General features: G+C 37.9%; 1 protein-coding gene across 1 annotated transcript; it reads right to left on the bottom strand.

Annotated features, from left to right (window-relative positions):
* Nucleotides 1-1519: 1519 nt before the first annotated feature.
* Nucleotides 1520-18255, bottom strand: LOC127673804 (vomeronasal type-2 receptor 116-like). Its single transcript, XM_052169557.1, has 6 exons — nt 18059-18255; nt 16854-17145; nt 15702-16514; nt 14064-14291; nt 4235-4358; nt 1520-2445 (listed from the first exon to the last, which is right to left on the bottom strand). The coding sequence occupies exons 1-6, from the start codon at nt 18253-18255 to the stop codon at nt 1520-1522; spliced, it is 2580 nt and encodes an 859-aa protein (XP_052025517.1).
* Between the last annotated feature and the right edge of the window lie 9261 nt (nt 18256-27516).

Here is a 27516-nt window from a genome sequence, read left to right as displayed (position 1 = left end):
TCATGACCAAGAAGCAAGTTGGGCAGGAAAGGGTTTATTGAGTTTACACTTCCACGATGCAGTTCATCACTAAAGGAAGTCAGGACTGGAACTCAAGCAGGTCAGGAAGCAGAAGCTGATGCAGAGGCCATGGAGGGATGTTTCTTACTGGCTTGCTTCCCCTGGTTTACTCAGCCTGCTCTCTTATAGAATCCAAGAGCACCAGCCCAAAGGTGGTACCTCCCACAAGGGGCTCTCACCACTTGATCACTAATTGAGAAAATCCCCCATAACTGGATCTCATGGAGGCACTTTCCCAACTGAAACTCCTTTCTCTGTGATAACTCCAGCCTGTGTCAAGTTGATACACGAAACTAGCCAGTACACTGATGTAAGAGCTTGTCTCTAACCATCAAATGTGTGAGCATGTATGTGTTTGTCTGTCTCTCTGTCTCTGTGTGTATATATTTGGATGTATTTATATAAGTTGTTAGAACTTACATTTGCTTCAACCATTGTGTGTTTTTGTGCTAATGTGCATGTTAATGTGTATGTTTGTGTGCATGTGTCTGTGAATGTTTGATTTCTCCCTCCCCACTTTCCCTTCTCTAAATACTGAATATCATAGCTAGCAACTCCTGTGAATTTCTGGACCAACCAAGCCATGTCAGCAGCTCCCAGCACTGCCCCTCACCAGCTACCTGCCTTGGTTGATCTGTGCTGACAAAGCTGATCTTTGTGAATAGAGTCATCTCAATTACACACATAGAAGAAACTATTTCAACAACCTGTGCTTTTCCTGACAATTTCATACGAATGTCTTGGATGATATTATTAGAATTGAGTTATCTGTAAAGTGTCTGAATATAAATCCAGACATCTCTATTCATATATGATCCTTTCTCTGTAGATTCCTGTAATTCTGACACCTTAGAAGAACACTGAAGAAGATCAGACTCCCAATGTAACATTTTTGTATCATTCTTCTATATATTTTTCAATTTTAAGTAATTTAAATGTGTGCACATGAGTATATGTGTTTGAGTTTGTGTGTCTCATTATGTGCATAAATGGCTTCAGCATTTATGCAGCCAAAAAGAGAACATTTGGTTCTTCTTAGCTATTGTTACATCTGTTTGGTAACAGCAGTTGCTGGGTCTGAGTATTGAATCAGTCCCTCTACAAGAGCAGGGGATTATTATATCTGCAGAGATCAATCCATCTTTGGAAATATTCTAACAACCTCTTGATAAAAATATTCCTCTCTCCTCTATACTCCTAGAAAAATATTGCTCTCTCCTCTATATTCCTAGAAGAACTCCTATAACTCTTAGAATGGATCAGGATTCTATTATCTCTTTCTGTCAAAGAGGAAGATTGTTTTAGAACATGGTGGACGATTATTGAATCATTGGGAATATCAGTAGGCATGGTATTGTTAGACAATATCATTAGAGGACACAATGAAAGTTATTCCAAAACCAGATATGTATGGCAATCCAATCCAATATTTGCTGATTATGAACCAAGTATACATTTTTCAGAATTTATGAAATGTAACATGTGAAGATGATTTCTCCCTGATCATTTCAAGAGAATTTCGATCTGGTCTAAACAATATTGTGTAACATTTGGGAACATAGATGCAACCCAGCATCCCTGCACTGGAGGCCAAAGTGGAGAAGATTTCCACAGCCACCATGACCTTGCCTTTGGTGCTATGGTAAACAGGGATGAAAGTGACCCAGACACTGCAGAACACCAGCATGCTGAATGTTATGGATTTGGCTTCATTAAAGGCACCAGGAAGGTTTCTGGCAAAGAAAGCCAGAGTGAAGCTTCCAAGGGCCAGAGTAGCCAAGTATCCCAGAACACAGTAAAAGGCATTGACTGAACCTTTATGGCAAACAATGATGATGTGGCCATGCTCAGATTGTGAATCAATATCAACAGAAGGAGGAGAAGCTCCCAGCCAGACTGCACATACAATAACTTGGATGAGAGTACAGACAGGAATGATGTAGTTAGTTGCTCCTGAAATTAGAAAGTACTTCATCATTCTCTGTGAGGCTGTGATTTTGAATGCCAGAACTACAGTAATTGTTTTAGCCAAGACAGTGGAGAGAGAAACAGTGAATACAATTCCAAATGTGATTTGCTGTAGGATGCAGGTGGCTGGGTTTGGATGGCCAATGAAGAGCAAGGGGCAGAGGAAACAAAAGATGAGTGAGATGAGCAAGATGTAGGTGAGAGTTCTGTTATTGGCCTTAACAATGGGAGTGCTGTGGTGCTTCACAAAGACCCCAAGAACCACAGTTGTGAATGCAGAGAAGCACAAGGAGATTAAGGAAAGTGCCATGCCCAAGGGTTCTTCATAGCTGAGAAATACAACAGCTTTAGGAATGCAGTGATTCTGTTCTGTGTTAGCATATTTGTCCTCTGGACACTGGACACAATAATCCACATCTAATGGAGAAATGAAGCTATGGTTATTGTTTCTTTAGTAATTTTACTCACAGGATATTTCATATAAGGACATAGAAGAAGTGTTGCAATATAAGAGTTTGGTTGGTGTGAATGCATTGAAAGTCATTGTTAAATGACATAATTTACTCCATTTTTAATGGTGATCATCATCCAGGAAATGATGGCAACAAATGTTTTTGTCTGTTTTACTATATTGTTTTGGTCATCTGTCATTGATGTGTATATTTATGAGTGTGTTAACATATAAAAGCAACAAAAGGTAGCATTGACTTGAGAATGATTAGGTTTATACAGGGGAAGCATGAGGTGTGAGTGAGATCTGGAATTTATGCAAATATAATATTGCTGATTGTCACTGAAAAAAATAATTTAAAATATCATTCCAAGTTTTGTCCTCTTATGACTATAGTAATACCACATTCCTAAGCCTTTTCATAAAGAGGCAGTAAGCCTATTGCTGAAGGTTAAAAGTTCTGTAATTTCCAGCATTGTGTGTGTAGGACATCTGATTGCCATTACACTGAATCATTGAATGATTGAATTAAGGAATAATGTACTTCCAAGGTTAAAAGTCTTTTATATGGAACAATGCATTTGTGGAGAGCTGTTATTATTTTACTTGTTTAAGGGCTTAGGAATTTAGGTTGATTGTGAGCAAAATATACTGATTTTGGAGAATACTTGAGTTTGGAGACACAGTGCCAATGTCATGTGTTTCCAAACAGCCTTGTTGAATAACTTACGTATCTAATGTAAAACTGCATGAATATCACAAAACGACAGATAAGAGTTAGTTACCACCTACTATTTGATGGGTTCTAGGGATAAACCTACACCATTATACTCAGTGGGAAAAGATTTAACTGCTAAGACATCTTACTAGCAATAAATGTCCTTTTAGGATATCACTTCAGTTATATAGGTTGGCCAAAAAAAAAAAAGGACCAGAAAAACTACATGCCTGCCATTTGTATTTAGTTCATCCTGAGTAAATAGATATTTGACTAACATGGGCTATGCTAGTGTCAATGCCATTTGAAATCTGTGACTAATTCCTTTCAGAACAAAACAATAATAATGTATTCTATTTTGGAAAAGTTTAAATGGGCACTATGTATAATAGTAATGAATAGAGGACCCTTCATTTTCATATCATTTGTCAAGAGTGATTTGCAGTTTTCTAAATTTTAAATAACATTTAAATTTTCAAAAATTAATGTTCTGTATTATGCAAATTATCCTCTAAAGGAAAACAATACTCATTTGATTATCTTATAATTTTCTAAGTGTTAATTGCCCTCTTCATTCATCTTACAGGGGACTTAGATTTTTTTTACCCATACTCACACACTGTATTTTGTCTTCCATGTGCTTCTGTACATGCAAGGTAAGCATAGACTTAGGTAAAACCATATACATCAAGGCAAAATAAATGCATTCTTTAAAGATTCATGATCTACATATATTTTATAGAACATTAAATACTAGAAATGGTCTTGTGTAGAGTACACAAGTACTTAAGTTATCTTATCAAAACTATTTATTTGAGAGTATGCCATCTACTATGAATTTTCAAGGAGTCAAAGATATAGGACAATTTCTACTTTTTTCTTTATAAGGGCATTCAAATAATTGTATTCCTATAATGGCTAACAGGATGGAAATATATTTTATTTTTTAAACTTTCATTTTAAACTACTTCAGCATTCCAATATGGGAGCAAGATGATAATCCATTTGAAGAACTCATTCAAGTAGGAAATACTCACTTGTCTCATTAGAAATTTCCTTTTCTGGGCAGGGTTTGCAATGAAAACAGCATGCTGCCATTCCATCCATGCTGAATTTTCTAAATCCAGGACCACAATTATCACTGCACACAGAAGTTGGCATCTAATGAAAAGTAGACATATGCTGCTAACAGGAGATTTACTTACCCCTCCATAATTATATTAGCATGTGTAATTTTATATACACAATCAAAGTTAGCAGATTTTACCTAGTGCATTGTATAACGACATATCGATATATGGAAAAACTGAAGAAAAGTTGAATTGTTTCCCAACTTTGTGAAATTTAAGAAGAAAACCTGATAGCATCCTGTGTGAAAACACTACAGAGGTTTCGGCGTGGTTATTCTAGTTAATTCTTATCACCTGAACACAGAATGAAGCGTAAAGGCACAGAGTATCAGAATTGAGAAATTAGCTACATCAGAGTAGTCTGTCATCATATATGTGAGGCATATAGTAAATTGTTAATTGAGGTAGGAGTGCTGAGCCTATTGGGAGCAGTGTTGCCAGTAGCCAGTGGTACATTAGAAACCATGCAAAACAAGCAGATTTTCTTGAGTGACTATGTTTCATTTGCATTACCCAAGTCTTGCCTTTTCTTCCCTCTAGTGTAACCCAGGAGTCAAATCGACCTTTTCTTCTTCAGTTTGCTTATAGTTACTGTTTAATAGCAGCAACATTGTAGCAAATAAGGAGTATAGCACATACAAAACAGGAAATAATGCCTCAAATATAAGATAATGAAAATAACTTCAACAACATTAGGACAGCAAAACTTAACAAACTTGGAGGAAACATAAACAGCAGCCTATTCCATTTGTGGTTAGCAAATGCTGAGTTTCTGTAGAGTGAGCAGGAAGATGGAGTCTTTCCTGAGGTAAAAAGACTACAGGGCCTGCAAATGGTGGGAAAACTTGAGGATGATTTAAGTTGTTTAATGTTAATTCAAGTATTTTTGAAATTAAGAAAATCTTGGCTTTAAAATGAGTCTCAGGATGGGTATCTACATGCTGCATTGGAATTTTTCTAATATCTGCATGCTGAGTTCGCATCCTTTGTTCTTGTTAGCTTCTGATAGCCATCATAGAGACTATTATCCACAGATTCATCTCATGTTCTCCAGAAATACGGAGAAACACAACTCTTCCTTTTTTTGTTTTGTTTTATTGTTTTGTCTTCCTTTGAAGTATTAGTAGATCTCAACTTCCTTTATAGATCAGGGTACAAGATTTTCCTTCTTTTACTATATTTATTTTTTATTATTCATTTTTCCACTAAGAATTTAAAGATTATTTTTAGGAAAAGTTCTGAACACGCATTTCCTTGTCCATATTCTGCTCATTTCATTTAAGGAAGAGCAACCATTTCAGGCTGGATTTGATTAGAGTCATTGCAAAAGTCTGACTGACCACAAATGCAGAGAGATACTCCTGACTCATAATTCAAAAAATGTAGATTAAAGACATGTACCACTACAAAATCTTGGTCTTGTTTCTAATTTTAATTTATGTTCTTTGATTCTCCTGTCCATGTAATACAATATCATCAATAGGTTTGCCATAGAAATCTTCATTATTGCAGCATGCATTCTCCTAGTTTGTTAGATTTCTGTCTATTCTTTTTTAAATTCTGAAATGATGGTAGACTGCATTAAGAGTATGTTCTTAATGCTTGTTTTTATATAAAATATAGTATAATCCTTTAGTCTAATTGTGTGATGTTTTACATGTAACTGATATTCATACAATGAAGCATACTTGCATTCATGGAATGAAGTCATTTGGGCACAGGAACTGATATTTAGTTGTGTTGTTGACATCTGTTGGTTGATGTTTAGTTAAGAATCATTTTATGCATGCCCATAATGATCAACAAGGTAGTAATCTAATTATATTTCTTTTGTTCTACTTCATTATGCTGCTCTCCCCACCCCCATTTTTACAGATGTTCTTTGTTCTTGTGTGTAAGTGAGTTTTTATTTTAACCTGCCATTTTAATCATTGTGAAGCTTGGTCTTTAATGGGACTCCTAAGAGAAGTACCGGGGCCTGTATCCTTCTTTGTTGCCCCTTTTTTGAAGTACTTTTACCCCTACTGGGATGCTTCCCCTGATCCCAAAAAGACTGCATGGATTTGTGCATGGATGTGTGTTCTGCAACCTGTTATGTGAAAGCATGTTGCTGGCGGGGGGGGTACTTCCATTTTCAGAAGAATGAAAGAGTAGTGGATGGGAGGGAGAGGATGGATAGGAGAGGGAACAGGATGAGAAGAGGGTGTGTAAATGCTTAACAGTATATAAAGTAAATGAATAGATACATGAATGAATGAGAGAACTACATTTAAAAATGATTGAAGCTGGTGGAACCAGCTATTAACAAGAGAGATACTTTCTATAACTGGGCATTCTCTCCTTCAGCTTTCATATCTGCTCCTTGTTCCACACTAAATTTTAAGTAAAGTTTGTCAAGGACTATTTCATTTCAAAGTTGAGCTTTTGCTATTTCACAGTTGCTATTTATATACTTCTACTAGACAGTTGTCTACTTTCCCAACATTATTTTGGATATGTACAGCTGCAATATTACGGATATGCAGTTGATACCTAGAGTGGCTTCTTCTTTGTCTTGTTCTCATAGGTTTTAAATATGATCTTTTCATCATACTTCCTTGTTCACCTATGAGCTATTATTGCTTGTTGTCATACCTTTGTCATAGTTTGAATTTCTAATTCTTATGCCTTTTTCTTCAGGTTTTGTGATCTTATCCTCAATTTGAAGCATGTCTTTTGTGAGACTATTCACTGAGATATTTATTTGGTTTATTTTGCTCTTTATATATATATATATATATATATATATATATATATATATATATATATATATATATCAGTGCTATCCTCTAAATGGTACTCAGCTCAGTTTTATAACTTCATTTTCCACTCTTATATTCTTTTCCCTAAGCATGGAATTCTTAATCCATTGAGGAAAAATAGTAACTTTACATTTCATATTATCAGAGCAACACAAGATATTATTTACATTGAAGCTGGGTAGCTTGAATATGACACATTAAAATGAATCACATCAGAATTCATACCCATGTTAAGCCTGTTATGAATGTGAAATGTTTAATTTTCAAATTTTCTCAAAAGCAAATTTTTATTACTACCAGTTTGTCCTCATATAGAGAATGCAACTTGCACAGACTTCCTCATTTGAATTACTTATGCAAGAATCATGGGGCCCAACAAAATTTCTTTAGTGAGCATTATCTTTTACAAGGTATGTTTAAGGACTGGAGACATGGCTAAAATTTCAAAAACAATTGTTATTCAGGAGGAGGACCCATGGAGGATATGCAGCTATTCAAATATACTACACATGCAGGTGCTGCACAGATATACATGCAGAAAAAACACCCATACCAGGATAAAAAAGAAACAGAAAAAGACAAGGTATAGTTCATAATGTATCTAAATTTGTCATGAAATGTTAATGTTTGGTTAGCTAGAGGTATAGGAATTTTAGGATTATTTGTTAAACAGGCTTAAAAATTACATAATAAAAATTGGTGACTTGGTTATGATGAATTTACTCTGTCTTTACAAAGAACCAGAGTGTTTAAACATCCTTTGAAATGTTTTATCATAAGATTGGAACTCACTTTGTAATAGTAGTAATTGGACTTATAGAATATTGATCACTATTCTGGAAATAATATAAAATTATTTTCTAAAATGTTTAATTTAATATTAAAGGTATGAAACAGGTTCTCATATGATGCAAACTCACTGTATTCATGTTGAAAATCCTTAATGAATTACTAAGAAGTCATGTAAAATATGAAAAAAATAAACATAGTATAGGATGCTACAAATTAGTCTTAAACATGGCAATCAGTTTCACTTCACCAGTTTCAAGAAAGGTTGGATGCACACACTTGACAGTATAATTGAAATAGTACAGTTAGACTTCAGAACTCGGCCTCCCACCAGTCAGGAGAGGTGCATCCATCTTGGTTCCGTACTCCAGGGATCATCGGACAGACTGAGATCAGCCTGGGCGACAGCACCACATCTCCAAGTCCTGCAAGTGGCTAGCTGGACTTCTGGGCAGCCAGCTGGGAGAAGTCACTGTGCTCCAGTGAATCCAGCGGGCCCCAGCGGGAGCCTTCCGGTGCCTGCTTTGGGATCTGAACAGCCTGGGCAGCAGCACCCTGTCTACAAGCAGTGCAGGAGGTAAGCTGTGCACCAGAGGTCAACTGGGAAGGGGCAGCTTGCACGGGTGAGTCCAGCACTGACAAGACTAACACCAGTGAGAACTAGATGGCAAAAGGCAAACGCAGGAATGTCACTAACAGAAATCAAGGCAATATGGCAACATCTGAACCCAATTCTCCTCTACCAACATGTCCTGGATACCCCATCACACCAGTAAAACAAGATTTGGATTTAAAATCACTGGTCATGATGCTGGTACAGGAACACATGAAGGACATACTTAAAGAAATTCAGGAGAAAATGGATCAAAAGTTAGAAGCCCTTGCAAGGGAAACACAAAAATCATTGAAAGAAATCCAGGAGAATACAAAAGCCAACAAGGAGGAAATGCAAAAAACACTTAAAGAAATACAGGAGAACTTTGCTCAACAGGCTGAGGTCATGAAAGACGAAACACAAAAATCTCTTAAAGAAATACAGGAGAACCTTGGTCAACAGGCTGAGGTCATGAAAGAGGAAACACAAAAATCTCTTAAAGAATTACAGGAAAACACAAACATGCAAGTGAAGGAGCTAAGCAAAACCATCCAGGATCTAAAATCAGAAGTAGAAACAACTAAGAAAACTCAAAGGGAGACAACTTTGGAGATAGAAAGCCTTGGGAAGAAATCAGGGGACAGAGATGCAAATATCAACAACAGAATACAAGAGATAGAAGAAAGAATCTCAGATGCTGAAGATTCCATAGAAACCATGGACTCAACAGTTAAAGAAAATGGAAAATGCAAAAAGCTTGTAACCCAAAATATCCAGGAAATCCAGGACACAATGAGAAGACCAAACCTAAGGATTATAGGCATAGATGAGAGTGAAGATTTACAACTTAAAGGGCCAGCAAATATCTTCAATAAAATTATGGAAGAAAACTTCCCTAACCTAAAGAGAGAGATGCCCATGAATATACAAGAAGCCTACAGAACTCCAAACAGACTGGACCAGAACAGAAATACTTCCTGTCACATAATAATCAAAACACCAAATGTTCTAAACAAAGAAAGAATACTAAAGGCAGTAAGAGAAAAAGGCCAAGTAACATATAAAAGAAGACCTATCAGAATCACAGCAGACTTTTCACCTGAGACTATGAAGGCTAGAAGGTCCTGGGCAGATCTCATGCAGACTCTAAGAGAACACAAATGCCAACCAAAACTACTATATCCAGCAAAACTCTCAATCACCATAGATGGAGAAACTAAGATATTTCATGACAAAACCAAGTTTACCCAATATCTATCCACAAACCCGGCCCTAAAAAGGATAATAGGAGGACAACACCAATACAAGGAGGGAAACTTCACCCTGGAAAAAGCAAGATAGTAACCTTTCATCAAACCCAAAAGAAGTTAAGCATTCAAATTTAAAAAATAACGTCAAAAATGATAGGAAGTAACAATCACTATTCCTTAATATCTCTTAACATCAATGGACTTAATGCCCCAACAAAAAGACACAGACTAACTGAATGGATACGTAAACAGGACCCTACATTTTGCTGCTTACAGGAAACACACCTCAGGGTCAAAGACAAACACTACCTTAGAGTAAAAGGCTGGAAGACAATTTTACAAGGAAATGGTCTCAGGAAACAAGCTGGAGTAGCCATTTTAATATCAGATAAAATTGACTTTCAACCCAAAGTCATCAAAAGAGACCCTGAGGGACACTTCTTGCTGGTCAAAGGAAAAATACAAAAAGAAGAACTGTCAATCCTGAACATCTATGCCCCAAATGCAAGGGAACCCTCTTTCGTAAAAGAAACTTTATTAAAACTAAAAGCACACATTGCACCTAACACAATAATTGTGGGTGACTTCAACACTGCACTTTCCTCAATGGACCGATCAGGAAAACAGAAACTAAACAGGGACACAATGAAACTAATTGAAGCTTTGGACCAATTAGATTTAACAGATATATATAGAACATTCTATCCTAAAACAAAAGAATATACCTTTTTCTCAGCACCTCATGGTACCTTCTCCAAAATCGACCATATAATTGGTCACAAGACAGACCTCAACAAATATAAGAAGATAGAACTAATCCCATGCCTCCTATCTGATCACTATGGAGTAAAAGTGGTCTTCAATAGCAACAGAAACAACAGAAAACCCACATACACGTGGAAACTGAACAATACTCTACTCAATGATACCTTGGTCAAGGAAGAAATAAAGAAAGAAATTAAAGACTTTTTAGAACACAATGAAAATGAAAACACAACATACCCAAATCTATGGGACACAATGAAAGCAGTGCTAAGAGGAAAACTCATAGCCCTGAGTGCCTCCAATAAGAAAATGGAGAGAGCATACATTACCAGCTTAATGACACACCTGAAAGCCCTAGAACAAAAAGAAGCTATTTCGCCCAGGAGGAGTAGAAGGCAGGAAATCATCAAACTCAGGGCCGAAATCAATCAAGTAGAAACAAAGAGAACCATACAAAAAATCAACAAAACCAGGAGCTGGTTCTTTGAGAAAATCAACAAGATAGATAAACCTTTAGCCAGACTGACCAAAGGGCACAGAGAAAGTATCTAAATTAACAAACTTAGAAATGAAAAGGGAGATATAACAACGGAAACTGAGGAAATCCAAACAATCATCAGATCCTACTACAAGAGACTGTACTCAACACAACTGGAGAATCTGGAGGAAATGGACAATTTCCTTGACAGATACCAAATACCAAAATTAAATCAGGACCAACTAGACCATTTAAACAGTCCCATAATGCCTAAAGAAATAGAAGGAGTCATAGAAAGTCTTCCAACCAAAAAAAGCACAGGACCAGATGGCTTCAGTGCAGAATTCTACCAGACCTTCAAAGAAGAGTTAACACCAATACTCTTCAAACTATTCCACAAAATAGAAACAGAAGGAACACTACCCAATTCCTTCTACGAAGCCACAATTACGCTGATACCAAAGCCACACAAAGATCCAACAAAGAAAGAGAACTTCAGACCAATTTCCCTTATGAACATTGATGCAAAAATACTCAATAAAATTCTTGCCAACCGAATCCAAGAACACATCAAAACGATCATCCACCATGATCAAGTAGGCTTTATCCCGGGAATGCAGGGTTGGTTCAATATACGGAAATCCATCAATACAATCCACTACATAAACAAACTTAAAGAACAAAACCACATGGTCATTTCATTGGATGCTGAAAAAGCATTTGACAAAATTCAGCATCCTTTCATGCTTAAAGTCTTGGAGAGAACAGGAATTCAAGGCCCATACCTAAACATAATAAAAGCAATATACAGCAAACCGGTAGCCAGCATCAAACTAAATGGAGAGAAACTTGAAGCAATCCCACTGAAATCAGGGACCAGACAAGGCTGCCCCCTTTCTCCTTATCTTTTCAATATTGTACTTGAAGTACTAGCTCGGGCAATTCGACAACATAAGGAGGTCAAAGGGATACAAATTGGAAAGGAAGAAGTCAAACTATCATTATTTGCAGACGACATGATAGTCTACCTAAGTGACCCAAAAAACTCCACTAGAGAGCTCCTACAGCTGATAAACAACTTCAGCAAAGTGGCAGGTTATAAAATCAACTCAAGCAAATCAGTGGCCTTCCTATACTCAAAGGATAAGCAGGCTGAGAAAGAAAGTAGGGAAATGACCCCCTTCACAATAGCCACAAACTGTATAAAGTATCTTGGGGTGACTCTTACAAAACATGTGAAAGATCTGTATGACAAGAACTTCAAGACTCTGAAGAAGGAAATGGAAGAAGACCTCAAAAAATGGGAAAACCTCCCATGCTCATGGATCGGTAGAATCAATATAGTTAAAATGGCCATTTTGCCAAAAGCAATATACAGATTCAATGCAATACCCATCAAAATCCCAACTCAATTCTTCACAGAGTTAGAAAGAGCAATTATCAAATTCATCTGGAACAACAAAAAACCCAGGATAGCTAAAACTATTCTCAGCAACAAAAGAAAATCTGGGGGAATCAGTATCCCTGACCTCAAGCAATACTACAGAGCAATAGTGTTAAAAACTGCATGGTATTGGTACAGTGACAGGCAGGAGGATCAATGGAACAGGATTGAAGATCCAGAAATGAACCCACACACCTATGGCCACTTGATCCTCGACAAAGGGGCTGAAAACATCCAATGGAAAAAAGATAGCCTTTTCAACAAATGGTGCTGGTTCAACTGGAGGTCAGCATGCAGAAGAATGCGAATTGATCCATCCTTGTCTCCTTGTACTAAGTTCAAATCCAAATGGATCAAGGACCTCCACATAAAGCCAGACACTCTGAAGCTAATAGAAAAGAAACTGGGGAAGACCCTTGAGGACATCGGTACAGGGAGAAAGTTTCTGAACAGAACACCAATAGCGTATGCTCTAAGAGCAAGAATTGACAAATGGGACCTCATAAGGTTACAGAGTTTCTGTAAGGCAAAGGACACCATCAAGAGGACAGATCGGCAACCAACAAATTGGGAAAAGATCTTCACCAATCCTACATCAGATAGAGGGCTAATATCCAATATATATAAAGAACTCAAGAGGTTAGACTCCAGAAAACCGAACAACCCTATTAAAAAATGGGGTACAGAGTTAAACAAAGAATTCTCACCTGAAGAACTTCGGATGGCGGAGAAGCATCTTAAAAAATGCTCAACTTCATTAGTCATTAGGTAAATGCAAATCAAAACAACCCTGAGGTTTCATCTTACACCAGTCAGAATGGCTAAGATTAAAAATTCAGGAGACAGCATGTGTTGGAGAGGGTGTGGAGAAAGAGGAACACTCCTCCACTGCTGGTGGGGTTGCAAATTGGTACAACCACTCTGGAAATCAGTCTGGCGGTTCCTCCGAAAACTGGGCACCTCACTTCCAGAAGATCCTGCTATACTACTCCTGGGCATATATCCAGAGGATTCCCCACCATGTAATAAGGATACATGCTCTACTATGTTCATAGCAGCCCTATTTATAATTGCCAGATGCTGGAACGAACCCAGGTATCCCTCAACAGAAGAGTGGATGCAAAAAATGTGGTATATCTACACAATGGAGTACTATTCAGCCATTAGAAACAATGAATTCATGAAATTCTTAGGCAAATGGATGGAGCTAGAGAACATCATACTAAGTGAGGTAACCCAGACTCAAAAGGTGAATCATGGTATGCACTCACTAATAAGTGGATATTAACCTAGAAAACTGGAATACCCAAAACATAATCCACACATCAAATGAGGTACAAGAAGAAAGGAGGAGTGGCCCCTGGTTCTGGAAAGACTCAGTGAAACAGTATTCGGCAAAATCAGAACGGGGAAGTGGGAAGGGGTGGGTGGAAGGACAGGGGAAGAGAAGGGGGCTTACGGGACTTTCGGGGAGTGGGGGGGTAGAAAAGGGAAATCATTTGAAATGTAAATAAATTATATCGAATAAAAAAAAGAAAGAAAGAAAAAAAAACAAAACAAAAAAAAAACAAAACAAAAAAAAAAAAAGAAATAGTACAGTTAGGCCAAACTCACCTGTGAACTTCCTTTTGCCAACTCTATCATATCTTCAGATAAATGTACCTGTTGACCATTTGACAAATAGGGACTAAACATTCCTATTTTAACTTTAAGTCCAAGGCCCTGTGGCAAATTCCAAATGTAGAAAATATCGTACTCTTCCTGCAGTTTGTCTCTTGGGTTCATATTCACTCTGTCCCCGACAGGATTAGTGAAGTGGGTCTTTCTCAGAGAGGAATGCAGCTGAAAGACAGGCAGCATAATAAAGAGTATAGTCTCTTCCTTAAAGTAAGAAAATATGTTCTTATATAATCTTAAAGGTAACTTTATTGACAATATGCTAGTGAAAATTTCAGTGAAAGTCAAAGGATGTACAAAATTGTAATGTTTCTGTTATTTTAGTTCTCTAAGAAATTATAAATCAAGCACAAACATACATGTAGACAGCAAATATATTTGCAATATGAAACAGAAAGATACAGTCTTTCATCCCTATAGATACACACATAGCACAAGGCACACTTATATACAGAAACATACATGTACATATCCAAACACACACATAAAAACACAGAAACACATGGACATCTTATAGATTATAAGCATCAAACAGACAGATACACACAAACACATGCATACTTACATACACACACAAAACCACATGCACAGAGGAATATTCATAATTTCACATAGACATGTACTGACACCCACACAGAGTGACACTGACACACACAAAAATTTATAATCTCATATATAGACAAACAGTCAAAAATGAAAGAACATATAAAAAGCACAAAAAACACAGGCACATGCAGACTCATGTATTGATGATTATACACAGGAATATAAATTTTAACAAAATCAGCCATACAGAAAGAAATGAAAACAGACAAATTTATGCTAACTGCCATAGAGAGATAGAGAGGAAGATTGGCAAAGTGTCTATAAATAACCCATCTCTCTCTATGTCTCTCTCTTTTTCTCTTTCTTTCTCTCTCTCTATTTATATATAATACACACATGTATATATGAAATCTATATTTATATGTAATCTATATCTATGTCTAAGCTATATCCCATTATGTCTGTCATCTATATCTAGGTACAGACACAGATATAGATATACATATTGATACACAGAAAAACAGAAACATACAAAATACGCAGTGAGAAATATACATTTGCACACATGACCACACATGAATGTAATGAACTGAATTCTAGCATGATTTTCTCTGTAAATGCTCTCAGAGCATCAAGTGATACCACCAGCCTAGAATGGGACTGACATGTGTTTGGATTGCTAGTTAAAACAATACCCTATGATGATTAAATGTATTTGAGAATTAATGAACAATGACTCATCTTTGAGTGGACACATGAGGGTGGGCTCAGTATGGTTTCAGTATTAGACCATGTATGATGATATTCAGGTAATCTGTAACAAAATTAAAGGTCTACATGGACAGATTATGCCTTCTACTCTATTTCCTTAACATTAGTGTTTTATACTAATATCAAGATTTACTTGCCCAATAAAAATTTTTTGTGTTTTGGAAAATAATTTCTAGCACACTTGGTTTGGGCATATTATACTCTCTTAAAACTATAACATTGATAACAATAAACCTCATCTAACAGTAGAAACATTACCTTCTTGCAGCTGTAATCGTGATCTTTTCCATTGTCTTTGGGCAGATTATCAAACTTTTGAAAAGTTGTCTCATGGAGTGCATGAGAAAAAGCATACACAGCATTATATATGTCATAACTCCCTTCAATAAAGGCCATGTCAAAAGTATGTACCATTAACCATTCCAATGAGTGATTGGATGAACAGTTCTTCAGTGTCTTACATTTAGAGGCTGAGGTTTCACAGTTAAAGTGCATCCATTCCAGCTTTATCAGATCCTCATCTGAGTATTTGAAAGAGTTCAATGTCTGGATAAAAATTTTAAAACCAGAAATCTCACTATGGTGGTGTCCAAAAGCAAAAGTGCCATAGTCATTACCAAACGTAAAGTCTTTCTTACTAGGACTGACATCCCACTGTGAGGTGGTGACCCATATTCTTTGTATACCTAAAGATCTCCACATTCTAAAGCTCACAGCTAAAGTACTGTCTATGTCACCATAAATGATGACAACATTTGTGGATGATGTCATGATTTGGTTGTAATACACTTCAGATCTTGACATGTATAAACTCATGCTCATAGGAATTATGTTGACAAAGGCAAAGCAGATTGTATTTATTTCCATCTCTCTTTTCAAATAGGAGAGAAATTGGATACCTTTATCATTGTCTGAGATGGCCAACCCTACCCAGTTCCAACTGAAATGAATTATGAAGGAGACAATCGCAAGGGCTAGAGATGTATTTTCTGAGGCCAGCTGATATAGATAGGGAAATTTTTCATGATTGCTCAGGACATGATGATAGTTTCCATAAGTAAGATGAAGGAACTAGAAAAAAGGAAGCAGCATGATATACAATGAATTCTTAGAATATGTAAACTCATTTTTCTGCACAGTTCTAGAAATCTTAGCTAGGTATTATTTTCTCCCTCATCTATATTTCATATAAGGAAATGTGGAAGTCACATCAAGTCTGTGAATAATACCCTTCATGTTGGCACCGACGCATATATGAATCATGACTGAAATCCCACTCTGACCCAATACACATGCATACACACACACACACACACCTCTCTCTCTCTCTCTCTCTCTCTCTCTCTCTCTCTCTCTCTCTCTCTCTCTCACACACACACACACACACACACACACACACACAAAACTTACCTGCTGAGACATGAAGTTGTTTAAGATTGTATGAAAAGTCACCGTTGTTGTCCAATTCAGACTTGTAAGTATCATTGCACACTTGGTGAATTCTTCACAGATAAAATTAGGGAGAATATCATGACTTTGTAAACTCAAATGAATGTGATTGTTCAGTTTGGATTCCCAATAACAATTGTATTTTGAGAATTCAAATAGTAGAGACATATTTGGCAAAAGTTCAGGGTTCCTGTTGATTTCATCTATGGAAAAAGCCAAAGCCAGAGCATACTTGAGGTTTTCAGTATGTGTTCTGTAAAAGGTTACAGTGTTTATAATTGACAGCAATTTACAGATATCATTTGCAGTCAATAAAAAGACAATCTTGCACTGGATTGTATTGTCTGAACCCAATAAAGCTTGAAATGATCTTTGTAATGTGGTTGAGATTACAATGAAGCTGGAAGTTCATTAAATGCTGAAATATTCACGAAAGGTCCTCTCTCATAATTGAGATGTTACCCGTTTTAGTAATAACATCACTTTTCAAAGAATGCAAACATATCCCTTAAAGCCCATATATTCCTTATTATAAACAGAGAGTACAGAACTAAAATTTGTAAGTAGTTAAAGCCAGTGAATTTATATAGATCAAAATACAAACTTAACAGTAGACAGATATATTAGTTCAATTTTTGATACAGCATTAGTACATAAATGGGAACCACATGGAGGAAATTTAAGAAATCACTTGAATATTTATATGAAAGTTCTGCACAGCTAGGTGTGTCTCAAACATTAGTGGTCCCAGCACATGCACTAGAAACTATAATGTGATGGAAGGACCATCAGAAGACTCTGTGGACATTGCCTAAACACCTAGGATAAAGTTAGAAAAATTTATGTGTATTCTTTTGATAAGATACCATTGACTACTGTGAAATGTAAACTGTCTAGGACAGGTATTTCTTTGGTAGATAAAGGTTCAGGTTTGCTTTATTGCTAAGTTTACATCTCTGTAAGTGTGAGGCTGTTGGAGAAAAATGCTCTGCGTAAATTTAAAGTGGTAATATAGCATTAAGACTCTAATAATATTTGGAGTTCTCTCTTGTTTAGCAGGGCAATAACACAGTACAAAACACTCATAGCTTTGCTTTCTTCCTCATCCTCAGTAGTCTTGGGAACCATTCATGATGAGTTTACATGGAAAACACAAATGCACTTACTTTATGTTCAAAATGTGACTGAAATACTCTTTCTCCAGAGGTTGTTTTACTGCCTGAATCATAAAGGTACATCCTGTTTTCAGGTTTCTACCCTTTTCTTCATTCTGCTTCATTCTCCAAAAGCACCTGGGATAAATAAAATCCGCCACAAGCAGTGGAATGTTGAGAAACAAGAAGAGTAAAATCAAGGTGGACATATTTTTCCTGTCCTGAGCCTGGGCAGAATTGATTGTGAAGTGCCAAACATATCAGGAACTCAAACAAGTACCAATTCATTCCCATGTACTTTTATCACTGTGTCCTACACCTGCATTCATGTTTCCTTTGCTACAGGTGATTCCTCACCCCTGGAGGAATCACTGATATTCTCTCCTGAGAATCTTCACCTGATGTCCACTGTGCATGTGATAATATTGGTTGATAAATATAGATGAACATGATGTAGCTTGATGATTGACATCACACATGTTTATGGAAATTAAGGTCCCTGGAAAGATTCCACTTTGTGAAAATTTGGTCCCAGGACTGCCTCAAAATCTGTTTATGTGAACACCTTAATATCAATATATTTTGTTAGTTGATCCACTGTGAGACATGCATTAATGGTTCAGGAAGGACTGACAAAATCTGAGGTCATGGTAATACTCTGGCCATTGTGTCACAAATCCCCAGAGATGGAAAATCAGCCCCATGTTTAGAGAATCTGAAATGTACTGAGAATACAGTATGGACAATGCTACAGCAGTGACAGGGACAGAATATCTAAACAATATCTGTACTTAAATTGTCTTAAGAATTAAAAATTATGTCCAAACTAGAAACATCCTGGATCCAAAACAATACAGATCATCACAGAAGCACGTATTCCTTACATATTTTATCTTTATTAAACTCACTATTTATCTTAATTTTAAATACATTTAGAATATCCCCTTGTATAGTTAGAATTCTATTTTTTCCAATATACAGCATGAAGTTTTATATCAATTAGTTTAATTTTAAGTATTTTATTGTATTACTAGTCCTTGACCTGCTCTCAGTCCTCTTACTTTTTAAGTATTCATCAAGTTTTAGAGAATGATTGATATGTGTGCTCATTTCAAAACTACATAAGACCTAGCATACATATTACCAATTTATATCAATAAGAAACTAAGCTGAATATTTGAGTTTTAAAACAGGGTCTTTAAATGTACCCCATAGTTCTTACAGACCAATATCTTGTTTAGACATGTTTATTCTAGTTTATGCTTGATTTTCTTTTTTTTTATTTCATTTGATATATTTTTTATTTACATTTCAAATGATTTCCCCTTTTCTGGTCCCCCACTCCCCGAAAGTCACATAAGCCCCCTTCTCTCCCCCTATCCTCCCACCCACCCCTTCCCACTTCCCTGTTCTGGTTTTGCCTTATACTGCTACACTGAGTCTTTCCAGAACCAGGGGCCACTCCTCCGTTCTTCTTGTACCTCATTTGATGTGTGGATTATGTTTTGGGCATTCCAGTTTTCCAGGCTAATATCCACTTATTACTGAGTGCATACCATGATTGATCTTTTGAGACTGGGTTTCCTCACTTAGTATGATGTTCTCCAGCTCCATCCATTTGCCTAAGAATTTCATGAATTCATTGTTTCTAATGGCTGAATAGCACTCCATTGTGTATATATACCACATTTTTGCATCCATTTTTCTGTTGAGGGACACCTGGGTTCTTTCCAGCTTCTGGCTATTATAAATAGGGCTGCTATGAACATAGTGGAAAATATATCCTTATTACATGCTGGGGAATCCTCTGGGTATATGCCCAGAAGTGGTATAGCAGGATCTTTCGGAAGTGACGTGCCCAGTTTTCTGAGGAACCGCCAGACTGATTTCCAGAGTGGTTGTACCAATTTGCAACCCCACCAGCAGTGGAGGAGTGTTCCTCTTTCTCCACATCCTCGCCAACACCTGCTGTCTCCTGAGTTTTTAATCTTAGCCATTCTGACTGGTGTAAGGTGAAATCTCAGGGTTGTTTTGATTTGCATTTCCCTGATGACTAATGAAGTTGAGCATTTTTTAAGATGTTTCTCCACACTCCTCCACTGCTGGTGGGGTTGCAAATTGGTACAACCACTCTGGAAATCAGTCTGGCGGTTCCTCCGAAAACTGGGCACCTTACTTCCAGAAGATCCTGCTATACCACTCCTGGGCATATACCCAGAAGACTCCCCACCATGTAATAAGGATACATGTTCTACTATGTTCATAGCAGCCCTATTTGTAATTGCCAGATGCTGGAAAGAACCCAGGTATCCCTCAACAGAAGAGTGGATGCAAAAAATGTGGTATATCTACACAATGGAGTACTATTCAGCCATTAGAAACAATGAATTCATGAAATTCTTAGGCAAATGGATGGAGCTAGAGAATATCATACTAAGTGAGGTAACCCAGACTCAAAAGGTGAATCATGGTATGCACTCACTAATAAGTGGATATTAACCTAGAAAACTGGAATACCCAAAACATAATCCACACATCAAATGAGGTACAAGAAGAAAGGAGGAGTGGCCCCTGGTTCTGGAAAGACTCAGTGAAACAGTATTCAGCAAAACCAGAACGGGGAAGTGGGAAGGGGTGGGTGGGAGGACAGGGGAAGAGAAGGGGGCTTGCGGGACTTTCGGGGAGTGGGGGGGCTAGAAAAGGGGAAATCATTTGAAATGTAAATAAATTATATCGAATAATAAAAAAAAAAAAAAAAAAAAAAAAAAAAAAGATGTTTCTCCACCATCCGAAATTCTTCAGGTAAGAATTTTTTGTTTAACTCTGTACCCCATTTCTTAATAGGGTTATCTGGTTTTCTGGGGTCTAACTTCTTGAGCTCTTTGTATATATTGGATATTAGCCCTCTGTCAGATATAGGGTTGATGAAGATCTTTTCCCAATTTGTTGGTTGCCGATTTGTCCTTTTGATGGTGTCCTTTGCTTTACAGAAACTTTGTAATTTTATGAGGTCCCATTTGTCAATTCTTGATCTTAGAGCATACGCTATTGGTGTTCTGTTCAGGAACTTTCCCCCTGTACCGATGTCCTCAAGGGTCTTCCCCAGTTTCTTTTCTATTAGCTTCAGAGTGTCTGGCTTTATGTGGAGGTCCTTGATCCATTTGGAGTTGAGCTTAGTACAAGGAGACAAGGATGGATCAATTCACATTCTTCTGCATGCTGACCTCCAGTTGAACCAGCACCATTTGTTGAAAAGGCTATCTTTTTTCCATTGGATGTTTTCAGCCCCTTTGTCGAGGATCAAGTGGCCATAGATGTGTGGGTTCATTTCTGGATCTTCAATCCTGTTCCATTGATCTGCCTGCCTGTCACTGTACCAATACCATGCAGTTTTTGACACTATTGTTGGTAGTATTGCTTGAGGTCAGGGATACTGATTCCCCCAGAATTTCTTTGGTTGTTGAAAATAGTTTTAGCTATCCTGGGTTTTTTGTTATTCCAGATGAATTTGAAAATTGCTCTTTCTAACTCTGTGAAGAATTGAGTTGGGATTTTGATGGGTATTGCATTGAATTTGTATATTGCTTTTGGCAAAATGGCCATTTTAACTATATTAATCCTGCTGATCCATGAGCCTGGGAGGTTTTTCCATTTTCTGAGGTCTTCTTCCATTTCCTTCTTCAGAGTCTTAAAGTTCTTGTCATACAGATCTTTCACATGTTTGGTAAGAGTCACCCCAAGGTACTTTATACTGTTTGTGGCTATTGTGAAGGGTGTCAGTCCTCAAAAAAATGGCATTAAAGTTCTTCTCCACTGAAACCTCTTGGACCATCAGGCCTAAACAGTTCTAATGACCCTCAGCACTACTGTCTTCCATATTCCTCCTAGGCTGGCCCATTAAGCCCCACTTAAAATATTCCATGGCTTTCCAAATCCAAAGTCCCCAAATCCACATTCTTCCAAACAAAAGCATAGTCAGGGCTATCACAGCAATACCCCACTCCTGGTACCAACTTCTATCTTAGTTAGGGTTATACTGCTGTGAACAGACAGCATGACCAATGCAAGTTTTATAAAAGACAGCATTTAATTGGGGCTGACTTATAGGCTCAGAGGTTCAGTCCACTGTAATCAAGGCAGAAACATGTCAGCATCCAGGCAGATATGGTGCAGGAGGAGCTGAGAGTTCTACATCTTCATCTGAAGGATGCTGGTGGAAGACTGACTTCAAGGCAACTAGGGTGAGAGTCTTAGCCCACACCCACAGTGACACACCTACTCCAACAAGGCCACACCTCCTAATAGGGTCACTCCCTGGGCCAATCATATACGAGCCATCACTGCCCTATTCCCAAGAAAACTGCTTGTTCTTTCCCTATATCCGTCTCCTTTCTACTTTCATGTCTCATGTATCCTACCCACTCTCTTCCCCCATTACCTCTAAAACTCTCTCTTCCTAGACCCACTTCATACTGGCCCCTCCAATTATGCATATGTGAAAAAAGCAGGCAAAATTATTTTTGAACCTACCTTATTTCACTTGACTCTATGATCTCAAGTTCAGTACATGTTCCTTACAGATTCATGGTTTTAGTCTGGTTCATGAATTGATAGTCTATCATGTATTTATATTAATTCTTTATGTTGTTGTTGTTCAGATTTTATTGGTATGAAGTTACTAATCTGTCAATATTGTTGTCTAGAATGTATGATGAACTTTAAAAAGTTAACATTAAGAAAGTAAGGAACTTCCACCCATTCCTTTCTGCTGGAGCTGACTCTTAGCTGGTCTGCTCCAGAGAAGACTCCAAATCCTGACCCATCCTAGAGTACCCCCTACACTCAAACAGTTGGTAAGATGCCCCCTGCCCCCGTCCAGAGTCCCATAGCTGTTGCTGGGAACCTGGTAGACTTGTGACCCATCACCCACCAAAACCCCCCACCCTCCCGAATTAAACACCACTCCCCTTCTGTCCCTTCTAACCTTTCTACCTCTTCCATCCTTTCTTTTCTGTTTGGGCAGACTCCTAGAGGGTCTGCTACAGTGAAGACTCCAAATCCTGATCCATCCAAGAGGATCCCCTACACTCAAGCAGTTGGTATGAGCCCCCTCCCAGAGCTGCTGCTGGGAGCCAGGTAGACTTGAGACCCATCACCCACCAAAAACCCTGCCATCTCAAATACCACTCCCCTTCCATCCTTCCCACTGCTTCTGCCCTTTCCTTTCTGCTGGGGCAGATGGCTAGCTGGTCTACCCACATGAAGACACCATATCCTGACCCATCTTAGAGGACCTGCTGCACTCAGAGCAGTTGAGAACCTGCTGTATTCAGAGCAGTTGAGGATCCACTGCACTCAAAGCAGATGAGAATCAGATGCACCCAGAGCAGTTTGATAACAGCTTGACTGCTCCACTGAAGACCCAACAGTCTGAAGGCTTCCCAGGAGATCTATTGTAACCAAGGCAACAGATCTATAGCTTCTCTACCTTGGTGAAGAAACCCCAGTTGATTGCACACACAGGTAGTCTGCTACAGCCAAGGCTGCAGGGCTACCAGGAGACCTGAGGCAATCCAGGGACAAAAGAGGCAGACTTCAGACAGTCATCCATACCAAGTACCACCAGGGATATGGCAAAAGACAAACACAAGACCATAAGCAACAAAAGCCAAAATACATGGGCATCATCAGAACCCAGTTCTCCCACCACAGCCAGCCCTGAATACAACAACACACCTGAAAATCAGGAATCTGTCCTAAAAACTTATTTCATGAAGATAATAGAGTTCTTTAAGGAGGATATCAATAACTCACTGAAAGAAATACAAGAAAACTCAGGTAAACAGGTGAAGTGATTGAATAAAGCAATTCAAGACCTAAAAGTGGTAGTAGAAACAATAAATAAAACACAAATGGAGGCAAACCTGGAAATGAAAAACCTAGGAAAGAGGTCAGGAATTACAGATATAAGTATCAAAAATAGAATACAAGAGATAGAGGAGAGAATCTCAGGTTTAGAAGATACCATAGAAGAGATTGACACAACTGTCAATGAAAATTCAAAATATAAAAAAGTCCTAACCCAAAGTATCCAGGAAATGCAGGACACAATGAAAATAACAAATCTAAGAGTAATTGGAATAGAGGAGAATGAAGATTTCCCAGCTCAAAGGACCTGAAAATGTATTCAACAAAATTATAGAAGAAAATTTCTCCAACTGAAGAAAGAGATGGCCATAAAGGTACAAGAAGCCTATAGAAGACCAAATAAATGGGACCAGAAAAGAAAATCCTCTTATCATGTAATAATCAAAACACTAAATGTACAGAACAAAGAAAGGATATTATAAGATGCAAAGGGCAATGCCCAAGTAACATACAAAGGTAGAGCTACCAGAATGATACCAGATTTCTCGACAGAGACACTAAAATACACAACATCCTGGTCAGAGGTCATGTGGACTCTAAGAGAAAACAAATGCCAGCCCAGCCTACTATACCTAATAGAACTCTCAATCAACAGAGATGGAGAAACCAAAATATTCCAGGCCAAAGCCAAATTCAAACAGTATCAGTCTACCAATCTAGGCCTACAGAGGATCCTAGAAGAAAACTCCAGCACAAGGAAGGTGCCTGCACCAAAGAAAGGAGAAGATATTAAGCATCTCACAGCAAAACCAAAAGGAGAGAACCACAAGCACATAAAGCACCTACAGAAACAAACACATCAGGAACCAACAGTCATCTCTTTTTAATATCTCTCAATATTAATGGAGTCAACTCACCTATAAAAAGACATAAGCTAACAGACTGGATACACAAACAAGATCCAGCATTTTGCTGCATATAAGAAACAAAGACAGACACTATCTAACAGTAGTAGGATGGAAAAGGTCTTCCAAGCAAATGGTCCCAGGAAACAAGCAGAAGTTGCCATGCTAATATAGAATAGAATAGACTTTCAACCAAAAGTTATCAAATGTGATGAAGGACACTTAATATTCATCAAGGGGAAAGTCCACCAAGAGAAAGTCTCAACTCTGAACATCTATACCCCAAATGCAAGAACACCCACATTCATAAAAGAAACTTCACTAAAGTACAAAACACACATTGAACCCCACACAATAATAGTGGGAGACTTCAACACCCCACTCTTACTAATGGACAGGTCATTGAAACAGAAACTGAACAGAGACACTGTGAAACTAAGAGAGTTTATGAACCAAATGAATTTAACAGATATCTATAAAACATTTCACCCTAAAACAAAACAAAACAAAAAAACCATACCTTCTCAACACTTCATGGTACCTTCTTAAAAACTGACCATATAATTTGTCACAAAACAACCCTCAACAGATATAAGAAGATAGAAATGATACCATGCATACTATCAGATCATCATAACCTAAGGCTGGTCTTCAATAACAGCAAAAACTCCAGAAAGCCCACATATACATGGAAACTGAACAATTATTTATTCAATGATAACTTGGTCAGGGAATAAAGAAAGAAAGAAATTAAAGACTTCCTGTAACTTAATGAAAATATTGACACATCATACCCAAACTTATGGGACACAATGAAAGCAGTGCTAAGAGCAAAGTTCATAGCACTATGTGCCCTGGTAAAGAAACTGGAGAGATCTTACACTAACAACTTAACAGCAAACCTGAGAGCTCTAGAACAAAAAAGAAGCAAACTCACCTAAGAAGAGCAAAAGGGAGGAAATAGTCAAACTCAGGGTGGAAATGAACCAAATATGTGGAGAGCCTTATTGGGGTGCCTTGCTGCCCGGCAGGAGCCTGACATTGGCCAAGGACAAGGGCTTCAAGCAGGAATCTGACATTAGGGCATAATAGAGAAATAGGTTATAGCAGGAATTTTTAATCTTAGGGTGGAAACGGGGAGAAAAGCAGGCTTCAGGCAAGATTCCGGGCTTGGAAAAGGAAGTAGGCTCAGGTATTTTGGTCATTCTGACAAGTTCTTGGAAACAACTGTCATAGAACTTTGCTTATTGCCTTGATAATTTTGTGCTTACTGTCTTGCTTATTCCTCATTGTACTACTATTGATCTTAATTCCTGCATGTAATTAAATTGGTATAAAAATGGATTGAAATTAAACCCGCCTCCAGTCTCAGAATTGTCTGGGGTCATACTACAGTTTTGTCTATTTGTCTCTTTTCAATCCTTACTCCTACGCTGGAGAACCTGTTGATTGTGCGGTCTTGGTCAGGTGGTGCCTCAACATTGGAGCTCCAGAAAGCGAGATACAGTGAAGGACACCATGGGAAAGGGAAGCGCGTGCAGAGGAAACGTTGGGCCAGCTGTGATAAACCTTGTAGAAGGACAAGGTGAAGGTAAAGTGTGCTTTGTGTATGTGTTTAGAGTTATGCTAAAGGTTAGAGAAGCAAAGGCAATTTTCATAGGTGCTTTTAGTCTTTGGACCCTGCCTAGAGACAGCTTACACCCTAGACGTGAGAGAATGGGCCAGAGAAAAGCAGTCTTCCCGGCTGTCTGGGAAGCTTTGGCGAAAGAGAAAGAAAATGAACATAAGCTGTCTTAGAGCTCTCCTAGGGACAAAAGAAGGTCCTGCCTCCTCTGGCTCCTACTGGAGAAATGTTTGGTTCTGGGTCCCTTAGGTAGGATGTCTGAGTCCCTTCAGAACCTCTAATTCTCTTCCCTCTCTATCTGTTGTTTGTCCTTGGCGTGCCAATCTGTCCATGTCTGTCAAAACTGACTGTTTTATGTTAAGTCTGTGTTTTTGTTTTTGCGGTTTGATTGATTGTTCTGTGTTTCATGTTCAAAAGAAAAGAGGATTAAAACTTTATCTCCTGGTTATTCACCCTTTGATTCAGTTTTAACTAATTTCATAAAAAGAGAAAACGAGAAAAAGAAATAAAAAGTCTCAATTAGTCTTTGGAGACCGGCACCTGTAGTTGGGAGTCTAGCACAGCTGAGAAGCCCTGCCATGAACTTCTCTGTAAAGCAGATCTTAGAGGGGCCAGAAGCTTCTCAACTACTATGGTAAAGGAGCTGGTAGCTGTTTTTCCTACAAAACTCTCTGTGATTGTGATTATTGGGTTCAGCAGGTAACAAGGAGCTTGAAATTACAGTTAGAAAACGTATCGATCAAATTTATAAGGTGTGTAGCTGCTTCATTTTATTTCTGATTAGTTTTAAAGTTATACATATGTCCTGCGTGTCTTGGTTATTGAGTATTAGTTTATTAGTTATTGGGTATGATTAAAAATGTGTAACGTTGGTAAAAAAAAAAAAAAAAAAAAAGGTTAGCTTAAAACTGGTAACTCAGAGCCGGGCGGTGGTGGCACACGCCTGTAATCCCAGCACTCTGGGAGGCAGAGGCAGGAGGATTTCTGAGTTCGAGGCCAGCCTGGTCTACAGAGTGAGTTCCAGGACAGCCAGGGCTTTACAGAGAAACCCTGTCTCGGAAAAAAAAAAAAAA

This window comes from Apodemus sylvaticus, chromosome 23 (genome assembly GCF_947179515.1).
Source record: "Apodemus sylvaticus chromosome 23, mApoSyl1.1, whole genome shotgun sequence".
NCBI classification, from domain to species: Eukaryota; Metazoa; Chordata; class Mammalia; order Rodentia; family Muridae; genus Apodemus; species Apodemus sylvaticus.
This window is presented reverse-complemented; position numbering and strand designations above follow the sequence as displayed.

Coding starts and splice junctions, on each gene's coding strand:
- LOC127673804 (XM_052169557.1), bottom strand. CDS start 18,255: ATGTCCACCTTGATTTTACTCTTCTTGTTTCTCAACATTCCACTGCTT. Junction 16,515..16,853: donor ACAACTTCATGTCTCAGCAG/GTAAGTTTTGTG, acceptor CCTTTTTTCTAG/TTCCTTCATCTTACTTATGG. Junction 14,292..15,701: donor ACGATTACAGCTGCAAGAAG/GTAATGTTTCTA, acceptor CCTGTCTTTCAG/CTGCATTCCTCTCTGAGAAA.